The 22,532-nt window shown below is 36.3% G+C and overlaps 1 protein-coding gene across 1 annotated transcript; it reads left to right on the plus strand.

Annotated features, from left to right (window-relative positions):
• Positions 1-901: 901 nt before the first annotated feature.
• LOC133832636 (serine/threonine-protein kinase ATM-like) lies at positions 902-4,205 on the plus strand. Its single transcript, XM_062262951.1, has 5 exons — positions 902-1,652; positions 1,797-1,920; positions 3,457-3,547; positions 3,635-3,687; positions 4,152-4,205. The coding sequence occupies exons 1-5, from the start codon at positions 1,489-1,491 to the stop codon at positions 4,203-4,205; spliced, it is 486 nt and encodes a 161-aa protein (XP_062118935.1). The 5' UTR covers positions 902-1,488.
• The last annotated feature ends 18,327 nt before the right edge of the window (positions 4,206-22,532 follow it).

The raw sequence follows: 22,532 nt of genomic DNA on the forward strand, positions 1-22,532 counted from the left end.
TATTATTTTTTTTTGGGACATAGATACATAAATTGAACACTAGGAATAAATTTTCTTGTACAAATTTCATACTAATTCAAATGCTATTATTGAGCTTTTGAAAGTCATTTGTGAGCTGAGATGCATAGGGATTTCACTTTGGATTGACCAATGGATTATGCATTTTTTTCCTTTTCTTTTTTCATTGTATTTTCAATGAAACATACCACTATTTTGATCTTCCATTATGTAAACTAGGTATTTTCATCTTAAACTTAAGTTTTTCTTTTCCTCTAATATCTTTTCTATAACCTTTATATATATATATATAAAAAATTCTGTATCTCTATCATAATGATAGATTATTTCAAGTAAAAGAAGCAAAGTTTTGGTGAGATGTTAAATGGAGATCATCTCATCAATGCACCATATGGGCTTGAGTTTCTAGTAGAGAAAATTTTCACAGTGGCATGTTCGAAAAATTTGATCGAGGAACAAGTTTCTCAATTTAAAAATTGTCATTCATCACAAACCACCTCTATTTTGCTTTTAGATTTTATGGATTATTGTATTATAATTGCTTAACTGCATATTTACAGTGTCAGTACTAATATATAGAAATCAAAAGTGAGTGATACTTGAAATGACATCTCTTATCTCAAATGTGGAAGCAAAAGATTAAATGAATGAAATTGGAGTATAGATGCATTTGATGTGCTAATAATCCACATTTTTCAATTGATTGTTATATGATTTCAAATTTTAGCATTATTTAGATTCTAAGGTTGTCCTTAGGATGTTGGAAAAGGGATTATAGTTCTACATAAGAGTATGCTTAATTGAGTAGGTAGTATTAAGCTTTCTTTATTTATTTTTAAGGTTATTTGAGTGAATATCAATATTGTTGGAGTTTTAGGTCTGTCTAAGCCTGTTCATGTCATTAGTAGACTAGCTAGCTAAGATAGGTGATCTATGGTGGCGATCCTAAGAAATTTTCAGTATTAATTCTTGCTTGAACTCTTATTTATTATAGTGGTACTAAGTGTTTTTATTTATTATAGCTAGCTTATTAAGTATATTATAATTAAGGAATCCAGAATGGTGTCTCACATTCTTTGCAGCAGCACTAAAGGCCTCTCTGTGGTTTATATCTGGCTTTAAAGTTGGGGGTGGGTGTCTGTTGTGGGGTTTTGGTGGCTTGTTTTTTTGTGATTGTTTTGTAACCACGGTATTCCTCCGCCAAATGTGAGGGCTCTCAATAATGTTGAGAGGGGGTCAGTCTCTGACTAAGGCCTCTGTCTCTTTTTCAAAAATAAAAAAGAATAGAACTCTACGTAAACTACTTCAAAGATACTCCTGCTTCTTTCTAACCAAAGTTATTTTCTTCTGCTTTTACTTGGTATTCCTCAACTTCTAACGACTTAAGAGAAAAATCAAATCAATGTATCTGTGCTTTTCTTTGTTTTTCTTTTCTGCTCTCTGCTATTTTCAGTTTGGCTTTAATTGATTATGTTTGTTCGATACACAATTAGTGATTCCTTAAATTTCTTATCAGCGGAAGCAATTTCATTGGGTACTTCAACTTTATGGGTGACACATGGTAAAACATTTGAGACATGGATTTGTCCACTTGCCCATTTGCTTTGTGGCTATTGCACAGATGTAATTCTAAGGTATATATGTTCTTTTGAAGTTTATGTGGTATATCTAGATTTATTATTATAATTTATAAAAACAGCCTTTGGTCAAATTTTTTTCTTCAAGATTATCATAATAATATAACAAAAAATTTATTAGATTGTATTTCCTGCTTTCAGATTATGCCAGGAGATTGTGTTTTTGAAAGTTGAAGTTGCAGAGCTTCTATTACCAAGTATTTTTGTAAATCTAGCCAGGAGGAGAGACTTAGATATTGATATTCAACAATTGATATCCTTGCAGGTTTTTTTTTCTTCTTTCTCTTTTTTCATTAGTTTATTTTTTGTTTTCTGTCATTTAATGTATTGAAACTATAATAATACTGAATGATTGTTGTAATTTTTTATTTTTTAAAAATAAATGACCTTTGTATGAAATTAAATATAGGAAATAGATAACTCTAAGCAACTTAATCTAGTTCTAATTTCTAGGAAACAAAATAATTATTAAAACAAGTTTATCAGAGTCAACAATCTATATAAAATCTCATTTTCGTGATATGTTTATGTGTTTTTTTTTACAATCATCTAGTTTATAAACTTTGACAAAAGTTGAATCTGCCTTATTCATCTACCTCTAGAGCAGGAACAGAAATTCATTAATTTTCTCAGTCTATTTTTTTTATTCATTTTTCTACTTTAGTTGATCCAGAAGCAGTAATGTAATGTACCTGAGCACATTTTAGGTAGATGTTTAATTCATATTGGGAAAACTGTTCGATTGTTTTTGGGTGAACCTTTACTAGTCTTATGCAGCATTCTATTACATCTGCTCATTATTAGGAAGAAATGAATTGAATTTTTTGTTATTGCTTTATATGCAGGTTCAAGAACATATTATTACAAAGTCTAATAAATTAATGAAATCAATTCAAGTCTTGCTGAATGCCTTGAATGAACTTCGATTATGTTATGTCACAGATAGATCTTATTGTGTACAATCCAAGCAAGGAAATACTAAGGTTTATTATAATATATTATTTTATACAGTTTCTTATTTATTTGTTGAAATTTCTGTTGTTTTGAGATTGTTGAGTATTCTACTCACAATGCATACATCTTTGGGTCGTAATGTGCTAAGACTTCTAGTAATGGCTCTAAATCACGTTCCACTTCTGGAAAGGCTACAATGTCATTGTCGACTTCTTTATGGAAGAAGGTAATTTTTCATGCAAATATGCTAATACAACACTTTTTTGTGGTCGGTTTTGCTTTTTTCTTTGGAACTGGCTACAGCAACAATTTGGCCTTCACTTTTGTTTAATGCATTAATATTCTAAGTTCATGATGTGGCTTTTAGTTTCTGTTACTTCATACATCCTTCATCCTTGGTTTTTCCTGTGTGGAGTTGAAGACCACATCTTTGATTGACCTGTTAAATGTAAAGCAGGCAAAGAATAGTCATTTGCATCTAGCCTCTAAGTAGATTTTATTTTCTTTATATTTTTAACCATTTACCATACTTCTTGTAAACTTTAGTTGTCTTTACTCAGAAAATATAGGTATACATGGGTTCTTATAGAACAAGGGCTATAGACATCAACAGGTAACTAGTACAAGATCAGAAAACTAAGGCATATTTACAATAGTGAGTAATACTATGTACATCAATTAATAAAAACACATTCAGTAATATTATTAGTGAATCTTTCTTTTTCAATACTACATATATATGGATCTAGCACAATGCTTTTCTACAATTGATTTGTTACTTTTGAAAATAATATATGTGATACTTTTTTGCTTTCTTTCTCATTTTCTGACAAGTTTATGTTCCCAGGTGTTTTGGCTTTCTATTGATTATCTTGCAGTTGCAAAGTCTGTAGTTGTGAGTTTCGATGCTTTCATACTCTTCTTAAATTTTTCTTCCTGTACTTCTGGTGGCCTTTTGACCTCTGGTTTGATACCATTTCTCTAATGTGTATTACCTCAACATATTGAGATACTTGTCTCAGCAGTCACTCATATCAATGAACCTAACAGCTTATATGGGATCATTCTATCCAATAAGGTAAGTAATACATGTATACTTAGCTTTGAATTGTAGTTGAAGGTAAGTAATACAACTGAACAAGCTTTGCTATAATTGTTTTGACCATCTAGATTGGTTTTTTTTTTTTTTTCAGAGATTGTTGTTTTGGGATTTACTGATTTGTTAGTGATTTATCACACTCTTCCCAAAAAATTAACTTATTTTACCTTAATTGTCCTTGTATGTTCCATGTGCCAAGGTTATGTGAAAATTTAAAACCTTATCACTTGTATTCTGATGGACATCTATGAAAGAGGAGTGAAAGTTTGTTGTGCTCAACTTTCTTGCATCTGGCATTAACCTGTTGTTATAAATCCATGAAATAAGCATGTACTCATGGTTGTCCCTTTCTTTTTCTTTTTCTTAGAGGTGATATCATTATCAACTGACCTCTCTAGTGTAGTATTTACCATCTGTCTTTTTGGTCATCAATTATTTTGCAGTATGAGGCTGCTTGGCATGCTGGAAACTGGAATTTATCCTTGCCATTTCAATGAAAATCTGCACAGGTACAATGATGAGTTAAGATTTCTATTTTACTTCAGTATAATTCTACCATTTATATAGTAGAACTTCTGGGGCATAGTTTATCTCTACTACATGTACTTGCTCCACTATATCACTGAGATGGTCATACTGGACTTGAGGCTTTTTATTGTTAAAGAAATATTTCTTTTTTTTTTAAAACAAAACTGCCTTGTATTTCTTGTAGAATAAAACGTAATACAACCATTACATATATATAGGGTTTATACAACTAATACTCTTAATTACAGAATAAAACGTAATAAACATAATTAACTACAAATCCTATAAAAAAGGAAATAACATCTATAATCCTTGATTTCTTCTTACTTCTTTCCAAGGATACTTTGGTAACATGCTATTATCTGGCTCTCAAAGTCAGCTAGAAACCTTTTGCTTGTTATTGTCTTTTATATCTGGCTCTCAAAGTTAGTCAGTTACCTTTTGCTTGTTATTATCTTTTATGTTATATACTGCTATAATTGTATGATTTTTAGTTGAAAGGATTACACATGACATTGTCATTGTTGTAATTGTTATTCCTTAAGAAACTAACAAGTGTGCTTACAGATATTTCGACTGGTTTCCCTGTGGTTCACTCTATTAGATAGACAAGATATCATAACTAACATTGCATGGCCAGCTGATAAAGTCATAATTATGTAATTAACTTTTTTTATGTACTCTTTTATTTTACTATTAATTTTAAGATGAAGCACTAATTATTTAAATTTTGTTGTAGCTAAGAAAATGGACTCACAACAAAGACAAGTGCACAAAGGATGATGAATTGAAGGATGGAGCAAGTTTCATGCATGGTTTACTTTTGTATATCTTGTAATGTTTCTGTTTTTCATTTTTGAAGTAAAAATTGTTCAAGATTATAAAATTTTATTATGTTATGCTTTCAAACTTAAGTTAGAACTAAGATCTCATGAAGTAGACACATTCATGGTTTGAATTAGTTATTGTTTAATGTAATACTTATGGTTTATCAATCTATTGAGAATTACATTTTATGATTAATTTTAATTTTTTATTATCAAAATGAAATAATGAAAATCTTTTAATTAAAAAAAAACCTTATAAGTATCCTTATCATAATAAAATTTAAAATATATTATCTTGAATAAAGTAACAAAATTTTTTACTGGACTTTTAATATGGTATGATTTTGAAACATATTATAAGCGTAACAAATCGTTATGATTTATATAATATAACAAATTAAAAATGCTATCAAAATAATCAAATGTAACAGTTAAAAAGTGTTATGCATAAAGTATAAGATTAAACTTCAAATTTATAACCAAATACTCTAACTAAATGTTATAATTTGAATATTATAGCAACTAAAAATGTGTTATTGAATAGTTTAAGATAACATCGAACATAACATTCGAAAACTGTTATAGAAAAGACAGGACTTTTAATAACAGGGGCTATGTTAGCGTTTTTAGAAGCGTTATCAATACTCCCGGTTAGCAGTTTTTAAGTGTTATGAATACTGTTTTTTTCTTGTAGTGTGTTTCTTTCTTTCTGGAATGCCTGTTCACACTCTTTTGTCCACTCAAATTTCCACTCAAATCTCTTCTATGATCTTCCAGTCTAAAAGTTGTTTGTCGATGGTTCTTCAAATTAACACAATTCAGAAGCATGACAAATTATAATCATATTAGAAAGGCATAAAGTTCATTGTGAACTAAGATTCGAGTTTAGTGCATCTAATAACGATGTAGAATATGAAGCCTTACTTTATGGATTAAGATTAGCCAAACCTATTGAGATTTTCTACTCGACCTTTCATGCTTTGTACATCTTTGATCTTGTTAGGTGACTGCATATCGATTAGTGCTTGTATTTTCTTGGGATTTTCTTCTATTATGCGTGAATTTACTATGAATATGAGAAATTTTCCAGAACCAACACCAAAGGAACACTTTAGAGGGTTAAGATTCATTTGTAACCTTTTTAAAATGTTGAAGCACTTCTTGAGGTCTCAAACATGCCCCCAGCATCTTTTGATTCAACCATCATATCATTGACATATATTTCCATATTTTTGCCAATTTGGTCTTCAAACACCCGGTTTATTAATTGTGGATGAGTTACTCTCGAATTTTTTAGACCAAACGACATTACTTTAAAATTATTGTGCTCCTCATCTAGGGGATGCATTTTAATTTGATTATACATAGAATATTCATCCATAAATGATAGGATATCATGTTTGACAATGAGAAGGAAATGGTACGGCTAAGAATCTAAGAGACAGGATCGATGAGTATTAAAAAAGGTGGGGTAACAAATAAATACAATTAAAAATCTTCTTTGTGTGATGAGGAATCGGCGATACGAGGAGGAGCGACAAAGTAGTGCTGACTTCGATCGGAGAAGAGAGAGAGGCAGAGAAAGTAGAGGGAGGGAACAATTAAAAGTGAGAGAAAGAATAAGGTTATTTAATATCTCTTCAGTTTCTAGCGACTACATATGTCATTTTTATAGACCTACAAGTTGTCGCTATATTAACGAAATAATTAGCAAGGGCACGGACCTTTCCCGCTTGTTCCCAAACTGCTTTTAGCAATGAAATTTTTCATGTCATTGCTAAACATGTCATTACTAGAGACTCTATTTTTTGTAGTGAAAATTAGGACAAAGGTTAGACAAGCTTTGCCAACATGTTACAAGCACCAACAATGGTCAAATATTTTTCATGCCAACAAAAGTTTTCAATTAATAAAAAAAATAATGATGCCAAAATCAATTGGCCCAAATTTTTCTTTCAAAATATTTTTTTTGTCAACACAATGTGTTGTACCCCAAAAATACGAGATGAGTTACTCAGCACGAGGTACAGCTGGCAGACAAGCGTTTGAAGAAATTGTACAGAGTTTCTCATTAACTCTTCAGTGAGAAGCTCTAGTCAACTTAACAGCCTACGACAACCAAATAGTCTCTAGATTGCATCTTGCGCCAACAAATTTGTTCAAGATGCACATCGACCGGATCACCTTCATGAAACTCTGAACATGACCCGTGTCAGTTCAGGTTAGTCCTACAACACCCAGCTTGAAGAATACGTTCAGATCGCGGAAGCCTGGTTATGACGAATAATGAAGGATCCTAAAAATCTCAGAGATTCTTTACATGCCTTATAAAAGCCCAAATTTTATTATGCATTTATTACTCGATATAACGAATTTAAATTTAATAGGCAATCATATATTTATTTAAATAGGAAGTTTCCTGAATTTCTAAGTTACCATATTAATGTACGGTTACACAAAACTATCCATGAGAACTTCCTATAAATAAAAGGGGAATGGACATAAAAAGTGATCGACTCTCTGTATGCAAAAATTCTACTGAAATTGTCATAAACAATTTCCTCAAGAGTCCTAAACAGATCAATAAGAGTGACTCGTGGAGTAGGTGGATTTTAACCACCGAACCACGTAAAATCGTGTGAGTGCTTCGTGTTCTTACTTTTTATTATTTTTGATAGATTCGGTTTACCAAAAGTCTAATCTCTCTATTGTTAGATTTCTTAATCCCATGTTGCTAAAAAATTGCGTCAACACAATGACACATGTAAAAAAAAATGAAACAGAAAAAAAGCGCTGGCGTTCTAAAATTTACGTTTTCTACACATGTAATGTCCCGACTAATTCTAGACCTTAGACCATTAAAAACTACTAAACATAACTACTATTTTGGAATACATTCAGCACATAATAGAAACTTTATTAAAAATCCAAAATACAGTAGGAATACAAAATATGGTATGGGATTCCATTGTTTAATACATAAAACATAAAAACTTATACTTTAATTAATTGTTTAAATACTTAGTGCACAAATACATAAAATCATAAATTCAAAGACTTGAAACAACTTCATCGTCGATCTTCCAGGTGTCCACTCAATCAGTCCATCCTCAATACACTTGCCAAGCTTCCATGAATTTGTCCCGCCTTCTAAGTTCATTTTCCTGCACCATCTAAAATAAAAGGAATGGGCGTAATGGCCAGCAAGCAGAATCTACTACAAAAACATATATCATAAATCATAAGACTATATAACAAACATATATTATAAAACATATGACATAAAAATGTATATCATAAAGGACTACAATATTAATGGCCATTAACTCATTACCGTAGCATGTGATAAAACCATCTAGGTCCTTAGTCTACTTATCGAGGTGTATATGATAACCCATCTAGGTCCTTAGTCTACTAATCGAGGTAGGGTAAATCATAACTCTAATCCACGATAATGATAAAAATCTTGGGGTTTTCTGTCTAAGCAACTATAAGCCCCAAGAGACTAAAAACATATTCATACGTATATACATAGCACATAGCATATCACAACATATAAACATAACATATCACAACATATAAACATAACATAACACATATAATCTAACCTATTTTTCTTACCAAAAATCAAGATAATGGAGACAAGAACGGGATTGGAAAACTCCTAAAAATCAATAGTAAGAATCATGAGTTTCTAAGGAAATGGAGATGAAAAAGAGAACTAAACAATCAAAGTAGAAACTTACCGAAAACCTTAAGTTTCAAGAAACTTAAACACCTAACCAAAAAGCCATAACAATGAGTTAGGATCTGAAAGAAAATGGAAGGAAATAAAAGAACTATGATGAACTAAATCTGAAGATAAGAATACCTTGAATGGACTAGCACTTCGATCTACACCTCGATACCGAAATTGTAACGCCCTACTTCCTTAGAGTCGTTACCAAGTGAGTTTTAAAAGAAAACTTTGTGCAATTAACTCGCTAACCGAGATTTTGAAACGAAAGTGTGACTAATTAAAAGTTAAGGCTGTAATCTTTGAAAATGCGTTGTTTCAATAAAAACTTCTAGTATTAAACATTTGGGATCCCAAAATAAGGTTTGAAAGCTACTTACATCTTGAAATAAGTTTACAGTTGATCAGTTCTAAAAATCATAGATTATTACAGCCATTTTCGAATAAACCCCCAGCCAAAGTAGTCGGGCAGGCCAAACATGTACGCGTCGCTCCACGCTCTCCGTACTCATGGCTGGTTGACTCAATCTTTGGCCTTACCTGCAACATAGAGCACCCGTGAGCCGAAGTCCAGCAAGAAAACTCATGCAGTACATAACATATGCAAATTATACAGTTAATCATACCAGATAGTCCACAGATAAACAAGTCAACCATTAGACTAAGCAAACACGGCCGTGCCGCCCCAGAAACCTTACCAAAGCCTGGGGTCTCAGTCCTTACCGTACGAATATCATATTTATCCACTGGGTCTGACCCTGACTATAAGCATCCCAGGTGCTAAGTGCTACTTCCGGCCCCACTGCCATTCTCGACCTTTCGCCGTTCTCGGCTCCATTGCCGTTCTCGGCTCCGCGCCGTATCAGTCAACTATAATCACAAATAGTCTAACTCAAATAACATTTGAACATATATATCAATTCAATAAAGTCTACACCGTAACATATAATGCAATATAGGGCCGTGCCCTGCAATCACACTATGGGCCCATGCCCTATCCTGCGGGTGTTATAGTTTTCTTACCTGTATTCCGAGCTTTCCGATGCACCAAGGTCACAAGCACGGTACTCTAGCACGAGCCTCCCTGAAATCCTAGTCACAACACACATAAAACACTTTCAATACTAACCGAGCCCAAGACCACTTCCCGGGACCAATCCCGCACTCCTGGGACCTCTAAATCCATAAAACAAAACATCGGAACCATCCCCCGTTTCCCCGGGCAAAAGCCCTAAAAACCCAACTTTTTGGCTGCCAAAATGGCCTAAGGCCGCGGCACTCCCTTCAAGGGTCGCGGCGCCCAGCGGCTTGGCCCCCATCTTGAAGCATCCTCGTGCCGCGGCGCTCCATCACGAACCCAGATTTTCTGGGTTTTCCCATGCGTTTTTCCCGAGCTTCATCCTCTCCAAATCACCCCAAACAAATACCTCAACCCCAAAATCAAATCAAAACCTGATATGAACCATCTAACAACCTATAGATACTAGAATCAAGAGCAAAACACCATCACACCCAAAAATCCACTCCTTGATTTCAAATTTCAGCAACTCAAACCAAAACTCAAAAAAACTAACTCAAGCTTTAGATTCACAAGTCAAAACAGAAATCAAACTTAAATATGCATAAGATCCTTACCTCAAGTGGAGAATCTACCCTAAAAGTTTCCATGATCTCCTCCTAAACTCCCACTTCAGCCCATTTTTCTCTTCTTCTTCTTCTTCTTCTCATTGCCCTAGCTTTCCTTCTCTTTATTTTTAACAAAGCCATCAAATAACCCAAATGCCCAAACCGTGTACCCTCTAATCCCAGCTGATAATTGTCTAAACCCCTTGCCAAATGACCATGCTACCCCTCCAAATAATCCTTTCCCAACTAAGTTCTCAAGGGCACTCTAGTCCTTTCACTAATATTTCAATTCTACCATTTTCCAACTAAACTTGTTACACACAGCAGTAACTAATGGTTACCCAGGTTACTCAATCACCAATAACCATTACCCGCTAAATCTCAACTTAACCATAGAATTCCCAAGGTACCCCTAGGCTCCTCCCGAGCCGGGTATAGAAATCCCGTTGTGACTTTTAAGTTAATTTGTTCTCTAGGACCGGCTCGGCACATGCATCACTATAATAACACAACACTCACGTGGTACAATTATCACATATATGCCCTCAACGGGCTAAAATTACCAATTTACCCCTATCATGCAAACGGGGTCCACATGCATATTTATTTCACCTAACATGCATACTAACCACGTAGTCATGCATCTCGAATGTTCAATTAGTCATATAACATGCTTTAAATCATAATCATGCATTTAACTCATAAAATCGCACATAAATCCCAGCATGCCCTCCTGGCACACTAATCAAGGCCCTTAAGCCTTAATAGCGATTTTGGGTCGTTAGAACTATCCCCTTCTCATAAAAATTTCATCCTCGAAATTTACCCAAACACATTAGTCAGCAAACCGCAATGCTGACCATAATTTGCAAAGTCCACCGCCTTACTTTAGTTCCCAACAACACTCTTTCAGGCGTAAGAATCTTGCCCCACAAGATCTTGTCTAATATACATACTCTCATTATCCCCTCGTTTACACCGCAACCCTGCTGAAGCCTCAGGGTCTACCTAGATTACAATGACCAATTCATTGTCTTATTCCTGATTCCAGAGATACTCAAAAGTCATCACCTCTACTAGGTGGGATCAAATAGTAGGCCCCGCTGGCCTAAATCTTGGTAAAACTTCAGAATTTTATGTTGAATCAGGAGTCAGAATTCTCCCTTCTTTCTCTGAACACCATACAAATCCTTGTCTGATATTACGTAGAGTTACAAATCTTTCCCTCCGGAACATTATTTCCTCATAATTTAACAATTCACAAGCTCTTTATCCTTTCAAATAGGCAGACACTCCTGCCTTAAGAATTCCAACAACCTGTCTGGCTTTCTCTCTGAACCAATGCCAAATCGTAGTATTCACTAACCTTCACCTCTTACCATGTCCTATGTCGTGTTACATTAACATGACACCAGCAACTGCTACCACGACTAACTCATCAGGGATTACAATTCCCTTAATACCTCAAGTATTCGCCTACTCAGCGCTCAATTCTTTAAGATATCTGATAAACTTTCAGACTGCTATTCCACTCGCAATAAACTGATAATTCCAGATTCCCTCTCTGTTCTTTTCGTTCTCTAGATCCATTCCAAAATTTAAAATACTATAGGGTCTCAATTCAGTATCATCGACGTTCTACCCTGAAACCAGTTCACTAGACCCAACCACATTAACTCCATCAACTTAGTTAAAACTTTTCATGTCTGGATACCTTGCTTAGGGTCTAAAGTGGACTATACCCATGATACACTGCCACATCACTTAACCTGTCAGGGTCCAAAGGAAAACACTAGATTTTTTCACCCGCTCAACCCTCCCGGTACAACGTACCCGAGGAGGTGGGATGATATCCATTCAGAATTCTCATTCATGAACCAAATCTAATTGGACCCTTCACCCATTCCTGGTATCCTAACTTGTACCACCTTGGCAGGGTTCTTTCCTGCTTCAACCAAAGCCGCCACTTCGGATTCCATAGTTCAATGACACTCCCCAGCTAATCGTTACTTACTAACGTTGCGCCGAACTCAGTCGTTGCCTTGTCCACCCCATTACAATCTATGGCGTTATTCCCTGACTGACACACGCCTCTCAGTTAGGAGTTTCGCCTCCAACTAAATTTCCCCTCGCTCAATCGAAGACTTCAAACACTAATCATCTGTCTGTTACTTTTCACCACATCTGGGTCTCAACATTTATTTCTTACTAATACCCAATACTCAAGCATCTTATGATATCCATAACTGTCAACTTAATGCTCCAAGTATAACAACCGTGTTCATTCTTTCGCCTCCCGCAAGGTTCGATCCATCCTCGCGTCAATTTATTCCTGGGCGTGCCCAAATCATGATACACTCCCCCATTTCCATATCCTACCATAGATCAGGTTCTTTATGCTATCACTCTATACTTAACCATATCACACACATATTCCAGCATCGCCAGATACCAATCCATTCTTACCTTGTCTTCTGAATTTTTCTGATTTGACACCACTCATTCTGTCTAACCTCAAGTTTTACTGTTCTCCTCGTTTCTGATGTAGTTGTCTCCGGAAATACTTATGCAATAGATGACGTGCTTACCAGTCCTGTTATGCTTTCTATTCTTCAGATATTCTTCATTAGCTTCTTTGTGGCTTCAGATCAAATCTTCTCATACCTGTCCTTTCTTCTTGTAGCTCTACTTGAGTATTCCTAACGAAACCCAAACTGACATCCCGTAGAACCGTACCTGTGACCCTGCCTCCTGGGTACTAACGTCTTCATCTTAATAGTCATTGCTCTCCATTTCCGTCTGGAAGTAATTCACATATACTGCTCGTGAACTTGAAGGGGACTTGCCTAAACCATTCTTGTATTCTCTACTTAAAGAACTTACCTATGCTGCCGTAGCTTGAATCAATCTAGAATCTTTGTTACCAACTCCTCACACTATACTCAGTACAAAACAAAATTCCTGAAATGTCTCTTTCCTTGATTTCCAGCTGTTAATAACCAGGTCATAGATCAACTCCTGGAGACATTGTCCTATCTTGTACCCAACATCAAACTTTATATTCTTAACTGACGATGCTAACAATCCCCTCTATATAACACTCTGACTACTCCAAGGTCAAATTCCTTCGATTGCTTCAATAGATTTTCTGTCAACCAAAACCATCTTTTACAACATTCCTTATACCAATCCCATCTGTGGTCCGACCTTGAAGTACTCCCAAATCTTTCTTTACATACCCACATAATTTTCCCACTGGTCAACTCAGTTTCCATTTATTCTCACTAACATTCTCCAGATGATATCCTTTACAATCCATGGTTATTCCTTAACTGATTAACTTTCTCACTATGAGTTTCACAATCACTTGCTTCCCAATTCATCAGCCAAAAGTTTCTAATTCCTTCTCAATAAGTATTACCATCCTCAGCCTCACATATGGCACCCTTGAGGCAACTCTCTATGTCTAACTCCCTCTCGGAACATTCTCCACACAGGGCTCTTCCAGTTCGTTACATGACCAAAGCATACATCAGCCAGTTAAATACTCATCCTCGAGGAATCCAACCTTGCTGCGTTCTATCAATAAAAGTACCATCTTATCAATCAGAATTTTCCCCCTTTCTGGCAAACCAGAAGCCCCAGAACTATCCGAGGTTCTTTTAACTTGATTATCACGAATCTATCTTTACTAATTCCATCAAAGGAAGCACTGCCATACTGCTCTAGCACTCATGCTCTATACATCTACCATCAGTTCCTCGAACAACATGGCCCTCTCCGCCATCCACATACAGACGATAAATTCTTACATCAGAGCGGCCCAAATGCCTTGGACTATCCCAGAGTTCAATCCTTAAATGGGTCGCCAACAATTCCAGATACATCCATCAGTATAAATTTCCGAAATGAATTACCCAATTCACCAAACCCACTGATTTACACTGTGTTACCCAATTAGTCCAAACCAAACTTATGAGCCCACCAGTCTCCACAGTTCTAACCATGTCTTTATAACCTCTTCTATCAATCACCATCTAGGTTCTTTCCAGCCCAATAAGCCAGTACCTCAGCCCGAGTATCATTTCCAGGCATCTCTCTGCCTCAACATTTAACACAACCCTCTAATCGGGATCTCCCATCCTCTTAACCAAGGGTGGAATTAACTCTGCCCATCTATTGATGAATTCCTTGTCTGCCCAAACTCACCTCAAAACCAAAGGATAACACCCATTAAACCTTTCATTTAATACCCTTTTTTTGTCCATACCCTCACAGTATACCAACACTGGTAACCCTTACTACTAAAGCATACAAACCAGCTATTTTCCAGAGAAATCCGCTGTTCTTATGTTCCATCTCAACTAATAAACTCCGCAGCTTACTCACACACTAGTGACCCTCTGCTGCTGCTATCAGGAATATCTGGAGATCTCAATTCCAACTTATATCCAGAATCCCCCTTTCAACACAATATCAGGTCCACAAAACCTTTCTAGGAACAAACAACACGAGTTCATCTGTCAAAACTGACCAAACTCCTGAGCTCTGTGGTTCATACTCTGAACCAAACCACAACTAGATCCAAATAACCACAGTTATCATGCACACACAAAGCATAAATAGGCCAAATCCATAATGATATACATTTAGCTACCAGATTTTAACGTCACCAAGTATACCCAGGTCTCAACATGCTTCATACAAGCAAATAAACGGATATTACATACGAATTCAATTTAAACAATTATCCACATAAACTCAATATGCGAACCATTATCCCAATGTTCATCCATATGCATAATAATATTATACAGTACACTTTAATCTCAACATACAATAGTCAAGGGCCCAGCCCCAACAGTATCTCATGCATATGTCAACTCATTTCTCATGCTCCATATAAATGAGCAGGCAATCAGGGCAATCAAACATATATTCAAGCATATTAATCATTCATACCAACCAGCCCTGAGTCGAGCTTGTCACTGACAGCGAGCGTACATGTTCGGTCGATCTCCAAAACCAATAAACCTTGGCTCGCTCTGATACCAAGTTCTAACACCCTACTTCCTTAGAGTCGTTACCAAGTGAGTTTTAAAAGAAAAATTTGTGCAAATAACTCGCTAACCGAGATTTTGAAACGAAAGTGTGACTAATTAAAAGTTAAGGCTGTAATCTTTGAAAATGCGTTGTTTCAATAAAAACTTCTAGTATTAAACATTTGGGATCCCAAAATAAGGTTTGAAAGCTATTTACATCTTGAAATAAGTTTACAGTTGATCAGTTCTAAAAATCATAGATTATTACAGCCATTTTCGAATAAACCCCCAACCAAAGCAGTCGGGCATGCCAAACATGTACGCGTCGCTTCATGCTCTCCGTACTCATGGCTGGTTGACTCAATCTTTGGCCTTACCTGCAACACAGAGCACCCGTGAGCCGAAGCCCAGCAAGAAAACTCATGCAGTACATAACATATGCAAATTATACAGTTAATCATACCAGATAGTCCACAGATAAACAAGTCAACCATTAGACTAAGCAAACAAGGCCGTGCTGCCCCAGAAACCTTACCAAAGCCTGGGGTCTCGGTCCGTACCGTAAGGATATCACATTTATCCACTGGGTCCGACCCTGACTATCAGCATCCCAGGTGCTAAGTGCTACTTCCAGCCCCACTACCGTTCTCGGCCTTTCGCCGTTCTCGGCTCCACGCCGTATCATTCAACTATAATCACAGATAGTCTAACTCAAATAACATTTGAACATATATATCAACTCAATAAAGTCTACACCCTAACATATAATGCAATATAGGGTCGTGCCCTGCAATCACACTATGGGCCCATGCCTTATCCTACGGGTGTTATAGTTTTCTTACCTGTATTCCGAGCTTTCCGATGCACCAAGGTCACAAGCACGGTCCTCTAGCACGAGCCTCCCCGAAATACTAGTCACAACACACATAAAACACTTTCAATACTAACCGAGCCTAAGACCACTTCTCAGGACCAATCCCGCACTCCCGGGACCTCTAAATACATAAAACAAAACATCGGAACCATCCCCCGTGTCCCCAGGCAAAAGCCCTAAAAACCCAACTTTTTGTCTGCCAAAATGGCCTAGGGACGTGGCACTCCCTTCAAGGGCCGCGCCGCCCAGCGGTTTGGCCCCCATCCTGAAGCATCCTCGCGCCGCGGCACCCAAGAACAAGGTCGCGGCGCTCCATCGCGAACCCAGATTTTTTGGGGTTTCCCATGCGTTTTTCCCGAGCTTCAACCTCTTCAAATCACCCTAAACAAATACCTCAACCCCAAAATCAAATCAAAACCTCTTATGAACCATCTAACAACCTATAGATAATAGAATCAAGAGCAAAACACCATCACACCCAAAAATCCACTCCTTGATTTCAAATTTCAGCAACTCAAACCAAAACTCAAAAAAACTAACTCAAGCCTTAGATTCACAAGTCAAAACAGAAATCAAACTTAAATATGCATAAGATCCTTACCTCAAGTGGAGAATCCACCCTAAAAGTTTCCTTGATCTCCTCCTAAACTCACAATTCAGCCCATTTTTCTCTTCTTCTTCTTCTTCTTCTCATTGCCCTAGCTTTCCTTCTCTTTATTTTTAACAAAGCCATCAAATAACCCAAATGCCCAAACCGTGTACCCTCTAATCCCAGCTGAAAATTGTCTAAACCCCTTGCCAAATGACCATGCTACCCCTCCAAATAATCCTTTCCCAACTAAGTCCTCAAGGGCACTCTAGTCCTTTCACTAATATTTCAATTCTACCATTTTCCAACTAAACTTGTTACTCACAGCAGTAACTAATGGTTACCCAGGTTACTCAATCACCAATAACAATTACCCGCTAAATCTCAACTTAACCATAGAATTCCCAAGGTACCCCTAGGCTCCTCCCGAGCCGGGTATAGAAATCCCGTTGTGACTTTTAAGTTAATTTGTTCTCTAGGAGCGGCTCGGCACGTGCATCACAATAATAACAGCACACTCACGTGGTACAATTCACAGAATACAATTATCACATATATGCCCTCAGCGGGCTAAAATTACCAATTTACCCCTATCATGCAAACGGGATCCACATGCATATTTATTTCACCTAACATGCATACTAACCACGTAGTCATGCATCTCGAATGTTCAATTAGTCATATAACATGCTTTAAATCATAATCATGCATTTAACTCATAAAATCGCACATAAATCCCAACATGCCCTCCTGGCACACTAATCAAGGCCCTTAAGCCTTAATAGCGATTTTGGGTCGTTACAGAAATAACACTCTGTCTTACATCCCAAGTGTTTAGAAAAGCTTAGATTGGAAAAGCTTTTAACCCAAAACCCAAGTGCTTTCTCTCTAGAGTAATCTTAACATCTTGGAGGCTCTGAAGAATGCATGAATGATGAGTGAAATGGCTGAGTACTAGGTCCTATTTATAGAATTCAAGTAGTGAAACTAGCCCCTTTTAAAATGAATTAATAAATGGATATAAATTCAAAAGATTTGAATTTTTGTTTCCACAGATGTTGAGAACTCGGTCAAAATCGTTCAAAAGGAAGTCCAGGTTGTTGGGGGATATTTCTAGCTCGGATTCCACAAAGTTTCAAACACCAACCCAAGGGTCGATATATCCTTACCCTAGGCGATATATCGCCTAAGCCTATGCCCTGAGCCTTCGTGGTTTCGTTCGTGCGAAGTCGACGTGTTTTCCGTATCTTCCGTAGGCGACATATTGGCCCCTATAGCTGTGATATATTGGCATAAGCTAATATTTTAAACACGTTTTTGCACACTTTCAACATATTTGAAGTTTGTTAAAATAATTTTGACTGAGTAAAACATAATCCTAACATCTCCTGGAAGGTTCTATAGCTTCTAGATTAATCCAATGTTAAATTATTCATCAAAAATCCTTTAATCCTTAAATAAACATACTTGTGACAAGTGTCACATTCTTATTAATTCTATCTAAACCTTAGGTTATAATAAGTAATATTTCTAGGACTAGCTATATTAATCAAACCTTATGTCATAATTAATATTTCTAAACTATAGGTTAAACTTCTAAAATCTAAAACTGTTTCTATGAGTTTCCAAATAAATCCCGACTTGAACCAATATCCACTAAAACTAAAATACTACAAGCTACCACTACTACTACTACTACTACTACTATCTAGCTAAGTAAAATTCCGAGACGCTACAACACAAAAACTTTACTTTTTATATTGCAAGAAAGTACTAGCAAAAGTCTTATTTTTTTGTAGTAATTACTAGTTCTTCTATTAAATAGACATTTGAATTAGTATTTTTCATAAAATTAATTGGGATAATTCACTAAAATGCTTATTTCCACTAAGAAACACATAATCTATATATTATCCAATTAGTTGAAAGTTACTATTAAATAAACGAATATATATACAAATATTTATATATATATGTAACGACCCAAAATTCTAATTGGTTGACTTACTAGGAAACAACACTGTTTACCTAGTGGTCAATTCTCACTTAAAAGTCGATTTTCGTAAACTTGGTCATTAAAATATAAAGGACTTTCGGAAACCAAAATTAAGCATTTACATTGCAAACTATGTTAAAAATATAAATGAGTCTGAGATCTCAGTAGTTAAAAACAAAATGATATAGATAGTGGTGAAAACAAAGTACTTGGACGAATGGCCTTGATGACCCATTTGGAAACATGAAACATACTTAGTAAAGACATAGGACATAAAGCAAAAGACTTTTGGAAACTCCACCAATCTTACAGGTCTGTCGATTACAGCGTGTATACTTGGACGCGATCCCCTATAGCCCACCAACACCAAGTACACATGTCTTATTCTTAGTTTCACACATAGAGACACTGATGAGATATAACGCATAGTGAGAAGGCAAAAGCATACATGTGAACATAACCCTAACATAACATGATCTTGAAAATAGCCAAGATATCATCTTAGTAAATCATCGATACATAAATAGCCAAATAAAGTGAACATCATAATATAAGTTTACTTGTAATCATAACATAATCTTACAATTGGCAGATTCAATAAAACTTAAATAGTTTTCTCCACCCAGTACTACAACATATATATATATCACAGAATTAAAACCATCGTGATCATATCGTAACGTAACATAGGGGGGGGTGATCAACCTCAAGACCTCTACGCTCAAGAGAATAACCCACTACCCGCACTAAGTGGCAAACTCTGTGTACGACTGCCATGTAAAGTGAGCATACCACAATACGGTTGCATGGCCACCCACAACTACAGAATCATAATAACATTTGCATACTTAACATATCAATCATTCAAAACATTTCATAATCATAATTCAACTATATCAAACATTAATAGAATCTCATAATATTTCTAGTATCATACATAGCATACAAAGCATATAGATTTCCACATATCCTAAGTCAATCTTGGTACAAAACTTCCTTACATTGAGTCTTCAAGTTACTCCTCCTTTTTACTAGTAAGATAACTTTTAGGTCCTATAAATTCAAAGAGGACGCATAACTTAGCTTATATTCAAACTATGTTTTATAAAATAAGAATTTTAAGAACACACTTAACCCAAAACCCAAGCCCTTGAGGTAAAATGACCAAAATACCCCTATTAGAAACCCGAATCAAGCTTAGAAAATTATTATCCTTAATAATTTTTTATTCTTAATATATGCCTGAAACCTCAAGTTTAAACTCCAACTATTTCCCAAGTTATGGATTTTGAGCCCCTAGTCCAAATCAGGAGCCCTAACATCATTCAACCTCTACACGTGAATCATATCATATCTTATTTATTAAAATATTTCAAAGTCTTGAAAATACTTAATGAGCCTAATTTCGAAGCCTCAAGTTTAAATTCCGAGCCTTAAGCCCCTTTTGGATATCATACTTAGTCTTAAATATTGTCTAACCCTTGAAAATATTATCCCAAGCCTTAATTTCTAAAACATGAGCCTTATTCTTAAATTTTCGAGCCAAAACTAATTCTCATGCCTTGTCATTCACATAAGCCACATGTATGGCTCGACCATATGCTAAACTAAGGCTAACCCGATCCTTCCATGCCCAAGGTCCTTCTCATCCTCATCTCGGCATCATCTTCACCATCATCGGAAACACCAACATCACCATAACTTCGATGGTGGTTACCTCCATAACAACCAATAAGGTGCTCTCTAAGCCTCTCGACCATGCACATGAGCACTCTTGGGTGTTCTTGGCCCCACCCATTGCCTCTCATCATCATCACCACCACCACGAACACCATAGCAACCTTGATGGTGATGGTTACTCTCTAACCCGAATACACCAAATCTCTCAGAAGCTGGTGTCTCATCTAACCCGAGCATAAGTGCTCACACACAATACCCTTGGGTGCTTGCACCCCAGCTAGCTAAAACATTATCACCATTGTCGGCCGCTCGCCATTAATGCTAGTGGAGTGCTCTAAGAAATGGTAATCGCCCCTAGACACAAGTAACCACCTTAAAGACTTCAAGATCTAACTTCAAACTTAGATATAATCCCTCTCAAACTCTAGGATCATCATGAATAAACATCCAAATTATCATAAAATAGGCAAACTTTTCTAATAATTAAAGAGAATACAAAGTACACTCCATACCTCAACTGACCGAAACCCAAGGTGTTCCTTTCCAAAAGTTGATCTCAAAGTTCCTATAACATCTAGAGACTTCTAAGAACCACTTTATATGATTGAATTCCATATGAAATTAAGTCAAAACTTACCCTTGACTGATGTTCTACGCTAGTTGAAACCAAGAGAACAAGTTCTCACTATAGAAATATAAGGGTGTTATGACTTTATTTGGGACACATTAAAAGTTTACATTGTCTTGCAGGGGGAGATTGTTAGGAATGGTTCCTAGTGAACAGCGGAAATTGTGGTAATGGTATACAACAAAAAATTTCATATAAACAATCTTTATATGAGGATCTATTAATATGCAATATGTTAATCGACATATAATATGAATATGAAACATAATACAAATACTATTTACCTATTGTAGCCTATCAAGAATCCTTGAATCTTTTCATATATGTTTCGATCTTCCTATCCTTGCGGGAGTACTCACACCTAGATCTTCCAAGATGTTCTCTATACCTCAAGATGTGGGTGAGCACATAGAGAACAAGGATCAATTTTGTTAGTCAATAGTGTAACGCCCTACTTCCTTAGAGCCGTTACAAGTGAGTTTTTAAGACAAAACAGTGTGCAATGAACTCGCTAACCGAGGTTTTGAAACAAAAGTGTGACTAATTAAAAGTTAAGGCTGTAATCTTTGAAAATGCGTCGTTTCATTAAAACTTCTATTATTAAACATTTGGGATCCCAAATTAAGGTTTGAAAACTAATTACATCTTGAAATAAGGTTACGGTTGAGAAATCATAAAATCATAGATTATTACAGCCATTTTCGAATAAACCCCCAACCAAAGCAGTCGGGCAGGCCAAACATGTACGCGTCGCTTCACGCTCTCCGTACTCATGGTTGGTTGACTAAGACGTTGCCCTTACCTGCAACACAGAGCACCCGTGAGCCGAAGCCCAGCAAGAAAACTCATGCAGTACATAACATGTGCAATCTATACAGTTTATCATAACAGATAATCCACATATAAACAAGTCAATCACTAGACTAAGCAAACACGGCCATGCCGCCCCCGAAGCCTTACCGAAGCCTGGGGTCTCGGTCTTCACCGTAGGGATACCACCCGTATCCCCTGGGTCCTACCCTGACCATAGCATCCCATGTGCTAGGTGTTACTTCCGGCCCCGCTGCCGTTCTCGGCCTTGCCGCCCTCGGCCATAGCCGTTCATTTCACTATAATCATATATAGCATAAATCAAACAGCATTCAAACAAATATAAATTCATTTAAATCTGCACCCTAACATGTAATGCACTATAGGGCAGTGCCCTGCAATCATTTCATCATGCAACATGCAATATAGGGCAGTGCCCTGCAATCACACTATGGGCCCATGCCCCATCCTACGGGTGTTATAGTTTT

This window comes from Humulus lupulus, chromosome 4 (assembly GCF_963169125.1).
Source record: "Humulus lupulus chromosome 4, drHumLupu1.1, whole genome shotgun sequence".
NCBI lineage: Eukaryota > Viridiplantae > Streptophyta > Magnoliopsida > Rosales > Cannabaceae > Humulus > Humulus lupulus.